Genomic DNA, 12,615 nt, shown 5'->3' with positions numbered 1-12,615 from the left:
AAAAAAAAGTCAATCAGAATTTTTTATGACGTTTTGTTTGTAAAAAGAGCGGGGCATATTTATGTTTTAGTAATTTCCAATATCAACTAATGGTCAATCATCGCTGCATCAGTCGTTCGTTTGAAATATACAAGTCTGCTCACCTAACATCAGTCATTCGTTTGAAATATACAAGTCTGCTCACCTAACATCAGTCATTCGTTTGAAATATACAAGTCTGCTCCCCTAACATCAGTCATTCGTTTGATATCAAACTCAACCGTCGGTACACACTCCAAACGACTTCTATGGAACGCCTGGACTGTGTTATGTGTAGAATGAATGATAAATATATATTGAAGTGTCATTCTGTTGAGTCCGAGATACAATATGCTGGGTCGAAATCCCAATATGCTGGGTGAAAATCCCAATGTGTTCAGTTTTTGAAGTGTTATGTTGTGTGTTGATTACATTTTATTCAGCTAATTCAATGTATTGTAGGGTGCATAAGTCGTTATGTTCAGTTTTTAAAACAAACAGCCATGTGGTAACACAATTAAGTTGAGTTAAAATGATATGTTGTAGGATGTTACAGTTATCATGTTCGGTTATAATATTATGCTGTTTGGTGCTCTTGTCATTACGTTTAACCATGAAAATAAACAGTTGAGTGGTACTATCATTTTGTTTGGCTGAGGCAGTGTATTATTGGGTGATACTTTCATTATTTTCAGTTCCAATGACATGCTGTTGGGTGCTTTATTCATTTTGTTCAGTCGTGAAATAGAACTGTTGAATGGTACTATTATTATGATCAGTTCAAATGATATACTGTTCGGTGCAGAGATCACTATGTTCAATAGTGAAGTCCAAGAAATCCGTGCAAAAAAGGGTGAATTGTGCACCTCTTGTGAAAAGCATGAAACTTGGCACAGTAATAGGTATATGTAATACGCTTCATTTAATCCATTACTTCATGAGCATTTTGTAAGAAATGTCTGTTTTCTTTGAAAAGTCTCCGGTTTCAAGTTCAAATTGCTATAAAACTATAAAAACTGCGTCAATACTAATCAAACTTGGCACCAATGTTGACTGGACCATTACCTTGGTAACAACATGCTCAGGATTAAATTACCCTGTTACCATGGCAACGAGGGGACATCTCAAAATTGTAAAAAATCACTATTTTGCTTTAATCGTTTCCATCAAAATTTATTTCAAAGTGCTGCAACTTCTCAATGGATTGGTTACACCTTATGATAGATCTGGGGTCATTTTTAACCTTTTAAAAGTCCACAATTTTCTTGGCGATGAGGGGGACTACCGTCCCCATACAAACCCCGCGAACAGAAAGGGGCACATCCCCCTTCTGGCAACCGCCTGTCGCGAGGAACGCGAGATAATATGAAATTCTTTCCCAAAATTATTATTTTTCTCCGGTGACCTCATAATTTTGTTTTACTTAATGTTATGCTCCGGCATAACCTTTACACATTATTGTAGATATGTTCTCCGGCGGAGTACTTTGTTATAATCCGGCGGAGTATTTTGTTATAAATCATGTTTTTTGACTTTCTCGTGATATTTGTGTTTTGGCGGGAATTATTTCATTGGTATATAAGTAAAATTTCAGTGTCACGAGTCAGAGCTTCTCAGGATTTTAAGTTATTATGGATAATGTTAACGTTTAGGTTCAAAATTCATATATATTGTGTTCTTTCGGCTTTAAAATTATACAGTGGTAGCGAAATAAAATGTTTGGAAATTATACTTCAGTGTTTGTGCTCTCTATTAAAGTCTTTCTTGTGACTGGAGTAAAAAAAGTGTAATTAAAGTATACTCCACCACATAGAAACGGAACCCGGGAAAGCAAAAACTAGGATGTTCTTGGCGTGATTAAAAGTGAAGAAGGAAAAGTATGTGTTGTGTTTCTGTGAACAGGAATTAATTATTGTGAATAGATAAATAATATTCACGTTACAAATAGGAGCTTGTGAAAGTAAATAGTATGTGTTACAATTTGCAAATTTATGGAGATGAATGAATTTGTATTGTGTTTAAAGTGATTAAAGTTAAAAGTGGGACAGAGTTTGATATTATGTATTAGTGAATGTGTTTTAAGCAATACGAGTTGATTTAAAATATTTTGAAAAGTTTTGGACTTACAGTGCATTTACAAAAATGGAAAAAGCAAACGTAAACATAAAGTTTATAAAGGGTGTGCGTACACGGTATATTAATGTACTTGATAAAGAGATTAAAATTGGTTTGGACTTATTGGATTCAGTTGTGGATGAATTGCCAGAAGAGTATAAAAACTTACAAAAAAAGGTTAGTGAATGTAGATATAAAATTAATATTTATGTCGAAAAGTTGAGTGCTCAGTCAGAAAAATTAGCTTATGCTTTGGGGGATTCAGATGACGATACCTCTCAAACAATTATCGAAGATGATTCTGTTTTGACTCAAAGTGCTTTGTCATTATCGCATAAGCTACAGTTGTGTGAAGATGATCTAAAGGCATTAATAAAGCGTAGAGAAACTGGAGATTCTGTCAGTGATAGTGCAGTTCAAAGGATGTGTGATTTGCAGATAGAAATGCAACGAGACTTTTTCGTTCAACAACAGGAAAAAAGTGATCGACAGTTTGAAATTCAAACAAAACTAATGGATAAGCAAATATCACAAAGAAAAGAAACATCAGTCAAACTTCCAAAGTTAGACATAGCATCGTTCAATGGAAATCGCTTACTTTGGATTGAGTTCTGGGACTCCTTTGAAAGTGCCGTTCATAAGAATGAAAGGTTATCTCCAATAGATAAGTTCAATTACCTGAAGGGAAAGATTACTGGCGAAGCGAGAAGTGCGATTGCGGGATTGACTCTTTCGAACGAAAATTATCAGGTTGCCATTAAAATACTTAGAGAGCGATTTGGAGACAAACAAGAAATAATTGATCTCCACTATAAACAGCTTCTAAATTTAATACCAGCTAGACATAATACAGAGAGTTTAAGATATTTCATGGACATAATTGAAAAGCATCTCCGCAGCCTAGAAGTATTGGGTGAAAATCTAGAACAACATATATTTGTATCTATGATTCGCAGCAAATTACCAAGTGATGTGTTACTTCAATTAGAGATTATGAAACACGCTGATAAAAAGTGGACAATATTGAAATTACGTGATCTGTTGAGACAATATATTGTATCTAAAGAAAAGGCGGATAAGACAAGGATCCCAGAAAATCAAACACAGCGTGATGACAAAATTGAAAAACCTCAACATTATCGAATGACAGGTGGTGGTCCTTATGACAGGAATCGTGAAAGACATTATGTACCAAAATACGCTACTGGATCTCTTATTGCCGGAGAAAAGAAAAGTATAACAAGGCAATTTCAAAGAAAATGTAGATATTGTGAAGGTGCTCATTGGAGCGATGAATGCACTATTTATAAAAGTATTGACGATAGAAAAAGAAGATTGAAAAGTGGTTGTTTTAAGTGTCTGAAAGACAGTCACAAAACAAATGAATGCAAAAGTTCAAAGTTATGTGTGTATTGCGGCAAAGTGAACGTACATCACCGAAGCTTATGTGATAAAAAGTTTTCAAAACACTTCCAAAAAGAAAGTGTTCATTTGTCAGAAGAAATATTAAAGGAAGAAAATCCAAGTGAAGAAGCTGGACTATTATCCTTAAACGAAACTGTGCTTATGCAAACGGTGCTGACTGACGTTCGTGGTGCAAAAAGTCTGAAGAGCGAAAAGGTACGTCTCATCCTTGATTCAGGTTCACATAGGTCATATATTGCCAAATCGCTTGCAGACCGTCTAAAGCTAAAAGGAGAAAAGGACCAAGAAATAAACATTGTAACATTTGGCAGTGAAAAATCGAGAGTGATCAAGACAAAAACAACAAAATTAAATCTGAAAATGAAAAATGGAGATTATTTGACCATCGAAGCAAATATTGTGCCAAGTATAAGTGGAATGATGCAGCGTACTAAAGTTAAAGATAGCCAAAAACAAAAATTACTTGAATTCACAAAAGATTTGACCCTAGCTGATAGCATACCAACAGAAACAAAATCAGATGTCTTAGAACTATTACTTGGTAATGACTATTATTTGGATGTGATAGAGTCAGAAAAAATAAAAGTGAGTCCTGGATTGTACCTCCTATCTTCAAAATTTGGATGGATTATTTCTGGACGAACAGAGCTTGATGAGACGATTCAGGATACATATGATGCCAGCATGTTGATAATGACACATGGCAGAAATGTGATAGAAAATAAAGTGTTTCAAGAAGTTGATCCTCTCCTTCAAATGCAACCAAATATAGAAAATTTCTGAAATTTAGAAGGAATTGGGATAACAGATAATATTACTAAAACTGATGATGAAAAGGCAATGCAAACTTTTAAAAACACACTCAAAAGAGAAAATGGAAGGTACCAGGTCACGTGGCCTTGGAAAGAAGATATTTCAGAATCAGATCTACCAGAAAATAGAGGATTGGCTGTTGGAAGAGACTTAAATCACTTGTAAAAAGGATTCAGAAAATGCCAAATTTGATGGAAAGATACGATGAAGTGATTGAAGATCAATTACAAAAGGGTGTTATTGAAAAGGTTGAAAGAGATACATGTGATGGAATAAAGCATTATATTCCCCATCACGTTGTGATCAAACCGGATAAAGCAACGACAAAACTTAGAATCGTTTATGATGCGTCGGCAAAAGTGAATAAAGAATATCGTAGCTTGAATGAATGTTTATATAGAGGTCCTGTGTTACTTAGAGATCTTTGCGGTATGATCCTTCGATTCAGAATGCCAAAAATAGCTGTTATTTCTGACATAGAAAAGGCTTTTCTCCAAGTTGCCTTACAACCATCGGAAAGAGATGTAACAAGGTTTTTGTGGTTCAAAAACTATAAAAATCCTATTGTTGATGACAATCATATACAAGAGTACAGATTCAGCAGAGTTCCATTTGGTGTAATATCAAGCCCATTTCTACTTGGAGCAACCATTGAGAGTCATCTAAATAAATATAAAACTCCGTTATCAGAACAGCTTAAAGAAAATATTTATATGGATAATATCATATCAGGTGCAGACACAGTACAAGACGGCATTGCTTTATACAATGAAGCAAAGATCATATTTAGTGATGCAAAAATGAATTTGAGAGAATGGATTACTAATAGTGACGAAGTTAATCGTTCAATACCTGAGATAGATCAAGCAACAGATAAAAAGGTCAAAGTTTTGGGATATGTATGGAATACAAAAACTGATACTATAGCTGTTCAAGGATCGAAGACTCTGCGTGAAGAGCTATCACTATCAAAAAGGGATGTGTTGAAACAAGTAGCATCGGTATTTGACCCATTAGGATTATTTGCTCCTATTACAATGAGAGGAAAGGTTTTACTCCAAAAGGTGTGGAGCAAACACCTGTACTGGGATGATATACTTGACAAAGAAGATGTGACTGAGTGGCTTGAAATAAAAAGTGATCTTTTGAAGATAGAAAATGTGAAAATAAACAGACATGTTGGAAATTCAAACGGAAAAGTTGGTGCTAAAAACATGCTTATATGCTTTTGTGATGCTTCTATCAAAAGCATATGCTACAACAATCTATCTTCGACAGGAGTCAAACAAATCAACTAAAGTAGATCTTATATTCAGCAAAAATAGACTAGCTCCGTTGAAAGGAATGTCAATACCTAGACTTGAACTCTTAGCAGTTCTTATTGGAGTGAGATGTGTAAAATTTGTAGCAGCCCAATTGAAAGTGTTGCTTAATTCAATGGTGATAATGACAGATTTGCAGTGTGTATTGCAATGGATTAAATCTGAAAAGAAGCTTCCAACATTCATTAAAAACAGAGTGAATGAAATTAGAGAGCATGATGACATAGAATTCCATTACGTCAACACGAATCATAACCCTGCAGATATTGCGAGTAGAGGATGCACACTATCGAAACTAGAAGAGAGTATATGGTGGAACGGTCCGAAATGGTTGCAGAATCCAATTGAAAGTTGGACTTATATGAATATTCAGTCAATGGATGATTCAACATATCTTCACTGCACAAATTTAGACAAAAATGAGCTAACAAATGATACCACTGAGCATGAAGTGAATAAATGTGAAAATGTTGAATTATGTTCATCAGAATTAAAACAAGAAAGTGTTTTAACCAAACAAAAGATGTACATCAATTCTCCGTTCAATATCGACGAAGACAAATATTCTTCAGTTACCAAGTTAATACGAGTAACAGCATGGTGCAAACGTTTTATAAGGAATATTCGTCGAAAAAATTGCACAACTGGATATCTTTCTTGCAGCGAATTAGAAGAAGCAGAGGATTTGTGGGTAAAATATCTTCAATTGAAACACTATTCTGAGGAACTGGAGTTAATCAAAGTTAAAAAGACAAATAATCTAATTAGACAGCTCGACCTATTCATCGATAGTAATGGTGTATTGAGATGCGGTGGTCGTTTGCAACATTCAAGTTTTAATGAAGCAGCAAGATTTCCAATTTTGCTGCCTTCCGGAGAAAGAGTGACGTGTCTTATTATTGAAAGAACACACTGTAGAATATTGCACAGTGGAGTTTCCCAAACACTTAGTGAAGTTAGGCAAAGATATTGGATACCACATGGCAGAGCTTCAGTTGGAAAAGTATTAAAGAAATGCAGAATATGTCGCAGATTTGAAGGGGGCCCATATAAGCTTCCTCCAATGGCTCCGTTGCCGAAGTCACGCGTATCACAGGCTACGCCATTTACTAGAGTTGGTCTTGATTATCTCGGACCATTATATATAAAAGAAGATAAAGTGAAAGAAAAGGTATGGGTGTGTCTATTTACATGTCTTGTAACTCGTGCTGTACACCTCGAAGTTGTACGAGATATGACAGCCAATAGTTTTTTGATGTGCTTAAAAAGATTTATAGCTACAAGAGGAACGCCTGTGGAACTTATAAGTGATAACGCAAAACAATTCAAACTTTCGAGTGATATTATCAAGCAAGTATGGAAAACAGCAGTGGAAGACAAAGACGTTCAAAATTATACATCAAATATCGGCATCAAATGGACATTCATCGTGGAATTGGCCCCATGGATGGGCGGCTTTTATGAACGCCTTATCGGCATTGTAAAACGTGCTTTAAGAAAAACATCATACTGACATCATCCAGAAAAGTGATAAAACGACCATTAAATATCCTATATCCAATTGAAGTAGTTAATAGATAAAAAAAATGAAGAGAGAAATGTATATTATCATCATCGTCGCGTGGGATGGTTGCATACCCTGCAAAATTTAAATATATATGATTCATTGCGTGTCATTTTTTAAATATCAGAAACAGTGCTAATTGTAAAAATAACATGTGAATACAATGAACAATAAGAGGAATCACCGGAGCATTAAATATATTAAGCGCCGTTTTTTCCCGCGCTAAATTTTCACCGGAGAAATCGACACAATAAAGTATGTTTTCCACGTGGTTCACCGGAGCATAGAGAAACGTAACTGTGTGTATATTGTCAACGTGATTTACCGGAGCAAATTATAATAGCAAAAATTTAGATAGTTTGCACGAGATTTTCGTGATTTCCGTGACACACATATATATATTCACCGACTTATTGCTAAATTGTTCACTTATAAGAGTAAACGTATTTGAAATAAGAAAGTGTACCCTGAAATTCAACAGCAATGTTTAAATGCGATATTTGCTAAAGAACGTATCAATATAAAATAAATTTAACAAGACATATAACCGAGAAGCATTCAGAGCTGAAGCATTGGAGATGCATTGAACCAGATTGTGAAGGAAAATTTATCAGGCGAGGATATTTGTTGGACCATCTAACCAATATTCATAAATACCCTCGTTCTGAAGCAAGACAAGCCACGTTGAGAGCAACACGTGAAGATATCCATCACTCCTCTAATTATTATGAAGATGTCTCCTCTGACGAAGACATATTTGATATTTTAGCTGAGAACGAGGAAATGAACGCTGTACAATATGACGAAGTCATACAAAGCTTCGATATTGGAATGTTTGAAAATAATGACATTGACTCGTTTTCGAATGCAATGTCTGATAGCAAAAAACAAGTAGATCAGCCAAAGGATTGTAATGAGGAAACAGATATTAATGTGAATGAAGAATGTCGGTTTAATGTTAATCAAAGTGATTTGGGCTTGATTGAGAATGTCACAGAAAACAATGTGACGGATATAGACAGTTCCAACACTGATGAAATTAGTATCGAATCTAATATTCGAAGCACTTCAGTTGATTACAGTGACGTCAGTGAAAGTGAAACTAGTGGTCAATTTGATCAAAACAACAATGTTGTTTACGTAATTGATGATGATGATGAGGATGATGATTACGAGGATTATGAGGTTGATGATGATGGTGGTAATGTGAATGTTGTGACGTCAGATTCTGAGGAAATTGAGAGACGAACGCTCAGAACTGTTGTCGAAGTATGGACAAGGACTGGTTTATGTTATACAACGTATCGAGGCGATTCTCCCATATACAAGACCAGCAGATATGAGGATGACTATCATTGCTATGAAATGAAGCAGTAATAAACAATTGTGACTCGTAATATTTCATTAAGCAGACATTAGTTCGCATAAATGTGTATTTGAATCATAATTTGTTAAGACATTTTTTGTTTGTTTGATTTATTGTGAATTTAATGATACTTATTGATCAAGTTAGGACATTATCTTGTTTATGTTTTGTGGGGAATGTCGCGAGGAACGCGAGATAATATGAAATTCTTTCCCAAAATTATTATTTTTCTCCGGTGACCTCATAATTTTGTTTTACTTAAATTAAATGTTATGCTCCGGCATAACCTTTACACATTATTGTAGATATGTTCTCCGGCGGAGTACTTTGTTATAATCCGGCGGAGTATTTTGTTATAAATCATGTTTTTTGACTTTCTCGTGATATTTGTGTTTTGGCGGGAATTATTTCATTGGTATATAAGTAAAATTTCAGTGTCACGAGTCAGAGCTTCTCAGGATTTTAAGTTATTATGGATAATGTTAACGTTTAGGTTCAAAATTCATATATATTGTGTTCTTTCGGCTTTAAAATTATACAGTGGTAGCGAAATAAAATGTTTGGAAATTATACTTCAGTGTTTGTGCTCTCTATTAAAGTCTTTCTTGTGACTGGAGTAAAAAATGTGTAATTAAAGTATACTCCACCACACCGCCTGATGTTTGTTTTGGTTTGGGGCCACGTCGAAAAAGTTGTCATTTTTTATCAACATTGCTCAAATGAAAACATGTGTTTGTGGCCCAAACAGGACATTTTTTTTAAATATTTGAGGCCTAAAAGAGAGAGAGGTGGTGAGGTCGAAAGTGCGTTGTTTGCGTATATATGAGGTTAAGGGTTAAGCCTGGTATCCAAGTTTTGTGAATCCAATATGGCCGCCAAAATCCAAGATTGCCGCCATAAAAAAAAATAATTTTAGCTCTAATCATAATGAGTAAAGCATGGTACTTTAAAAACAGCATTTTATTACAAAATAACATTTGAATGAACATTTGAGCATGAAAGTAATATAAAAAATATCAATATGGCCACCAAAATTCAAAATGGCCACTTAAATATGTGTATATTATACCTGTTTTTACATAACTACATACCTTTAATTGAGTTTTAAAGTTCCAAATCTAATTTATCACTTTTTCATTATTGGTGTTCTTTATAATTAAGCAGATGGTCGGTTTCTGGCAAATAAGTGATCAAAATTTCTGTTTACACTACACATACTGTTGATAGTACATATGTGTCAAAGTCCAGTTCTTGCTACTTCATTTTGACTTTGTAATTTGACTTTGTAATACTATCACACTTTGATCTTGTTAAACTCAATATTGGTTTGCTTATTAGTTTGAAAATCATACATCAGGTGTCCTTCTATCAAAACCAAATACCATTGTCGTTAAACAACAAACCATGTTCATCTGTTATCAAATGACACCTTAAATATTCTCACTGTCGACTGATTATAAGTGCTGACTAGACTCCATTTTAAAATATGTTATCTCAAGATAAAATAAAAATAAAAAATAAGACAGGTAATGTTCAGTTGGTATCTATTTTATCAAGTTTGATTGCCAATGCCAATAACTGTAACGTCTAAATTGTACACTGAATCTCTGAAATAATGAAACGGACGTGATTATTATAAATCTAGACAAGTAGTAACATCTTAGAAATCAACGGTATTTTTAAGCAAAACAAAAGGGTAAAATATTAAAGTGCAATACCTTTACAACCTAAATGTGGTTTCACAAATTGTATGATTTCAACTTCGTTTAGCAATATAAATTTGAGCAAACTTGCGTCTTGTACACAATTGGCGATTTGCTTTCAAACGGGTCCTTACTGTAAACCACACAAGTCCCGTAAAAAATCTTGCACTAATTACACTGTCTTTATGGCTACCATTTCCAAAATGAGCATTCGTCGATTATGCCACACGGAATATTTTGTAAGTAAAACAGCAAAGGTTTTGATATACGACGTTGCGATCTATGTTTAGGCAAATGTTTGTAGAAATATCACAAAACAGTTTCTAATTTTGATTGTTATTAGCTGGTTAAAATGATTTCCATGAATATTTTTTCTATTTAAAAGAAGGGATTTCTTTATAAAACATGCCACAATATGCTAAAATATATCAAAAGCTCCCAGCTGTTCACTGCGTCAGTTATCTATCATATCAAATGTAGTGTCTAGAATAATCTAGTTGCTATAATCGTTTTGCTTTAAATTTTTATTAAACTTTATTTTAAGGTATGTGTATTTTAAGTCACTGAGTATATATACTTGACAACTTCAATATGAAAAAATAGTTATTTTTATTGTGCATGAGTTATTCTCTGCCACAATTTGACGTGTCTTGATTTGAAAGATATTCTTGTTTTGTTCGAGCCTGCAACATTTTTCACTTTTGTTGTTTTGGACGTTCATTAAGGACTCTGTCTCTACCTCTTTTAGTTGTTAAATTAAACCAATTCTTTAATTTTGGATTACCATAACGTTAAGGTAAATTCTATTGTTCAAAATATTTCATGTAATATTGTTTCCTAAAAGATGTTCGTTAATATTTAACGCTTTACTTACTGAGTATCGAATTGATATAAATGGGTCGCTTGTTCGATCCTCGGCGAGCTGTTATTTCTCCGTGATAGTTGATACCAGACAGTTTTCTCTCGTCGCTGATTAGGAAATTATGTTTGACAAGAAGTCAGTCAGTTGCAAAGTCGTATATTTCGTCCATTTCTTTAAGCCAAAAAGCAGTTTATCTCTTAAATCTTATTATTGTATAGAAATGTAAACTTAAACATAATTTTTTTTTTCATGTCTAATTTTGTAACAAATAATAAACATAATAATGACTGAGAAAAAATGCAGGCTCAACAATGTTACGCATGACAACTGTATTTGCAACGACAAACTTTTAAAATATCAACAAATAAGACGATTTTTTTAGTGTTTGTCGAAACAACACTGTTAAGGTGATTTACCTGGTGGATGGTCATTGTACTTATAATAATATATTTAATAAATTTGATGATAATGTTTACCAAGTACAATGATGTTTATAGATGTCGGATAAAACTGCATATAAATAGAAACTAGAGGATGCTTTTGTAAAAAAGCGCATGTCTCCCCCACTGCTGAGAATAACTGTGAATGGAAACAGGAATGGAAATGGAGATAAAAGAACAGAGTATATAAAATCAGACAACTGATATATCACTGATATATCAATAATAGTTAAATGTCCTCACTGATAAGAACTCTAGTTATCATCCGGAAATGAGAAAATGACCAATGGTCACTGTGACCTTAACCTTTGACCTACTGACCCCATAAACAAGAGGGATCATCTGCTCAATAAGACCAATCATCCTATGAAGTTTGAGGGTTGTAGGTCTAAAGGAACTCTAGTTATCATCCGGAAAGGAGAAATTAACCAACGGTCGCTGTGACCTTGACCTTTGACCTACTGACCATTAAAACAATAGGGATCATTTGATTAATAAGACCAATCATCCTATGAAGTTTGAGTGTTGTAGGTCAAAAGGAACTCTAGTTATCATCCGGAAATGAGAAATTGACCAACGGTCACTGTGACCTTGGCCTTTGACCTACTGACCCCAAAAACAATAGGGATCATCTGCTCTATAAGACCAATTATCCTATGAAGTTTGAGGGCTGTAGGTCAAAAGGAACTCTAGTTATCATCCGGAAACGAGAAATTGACCAACGGTCACTGTGACCTTGACCTTTGACCTACTGACCCCAAAAACAATAGGGATCATCAGCTCTATAAGACCAATCATCCTATGAAGTTTTGAGGGCTGTAGGTCAAAAGGAACTCTAGTCATCATCCGGAAACGAGAAATTGACCAACGGTCACTGTGACCTTGACCTTTGAACTACTGACCCCAAAAACAATAGGGATCATCTGCTCAATAAGACCATTCATCCTATGAATTTGAGAGCTGTAGGTCAAAAGGAACTCTAGTTAT

General features: G+C 34.3%; 1 protein-coding gene across 1 annotated transcript; it reads left to right on the top strand.

Moving 5' to 3' along the window:
* Positions 1 to 2,160: 2,160 nt before the first annotated feature.
* On the top strand, positions 2,161 to 4,341 carry LOC132713619 (uncharacterized). The gene has a single exon (XM_060696268.1). It carries the CDS (start codon positions 2,161 to 2,163, stop codon positions 4,339 to 4,341), a length of 2,181 nt encoding a protein of 726 aa, XP_060552251.1.
* The last annotated feature ends 8,274 nt before the right edge of the window (positions 4,342 to 12,615 follow it).

Source organism: Ruditapes philippinarum, unplaced genomic scaffold (genome assembly GCF_026571515.1).
Source record: "Ruditapes philippinarum isolate M1 unplaced genomic scaffold, ASM2657151v2 ctg12871_1_1_1_1, whole genome shotgun sequence".
NCBI lineage: Eukaryota > Metazoa > Mollusca > Bivalvia > Venerida > Veneridae > Ruditapes > Ruditapes philippinarum.
This window is presented reverse-complemented; position numbering and strand designations above follow the sequence as displayed.

Bases quoted from the DNA above. Each gene is read 5' to 3' on its own strand.
- LOC132713619 (XM_060696268.1), top strand. From the start codon at position 2,161: ATGGAAAAAGCAAACGTAAACATAAAGTTTATAAAGGGTGTGCGTACA.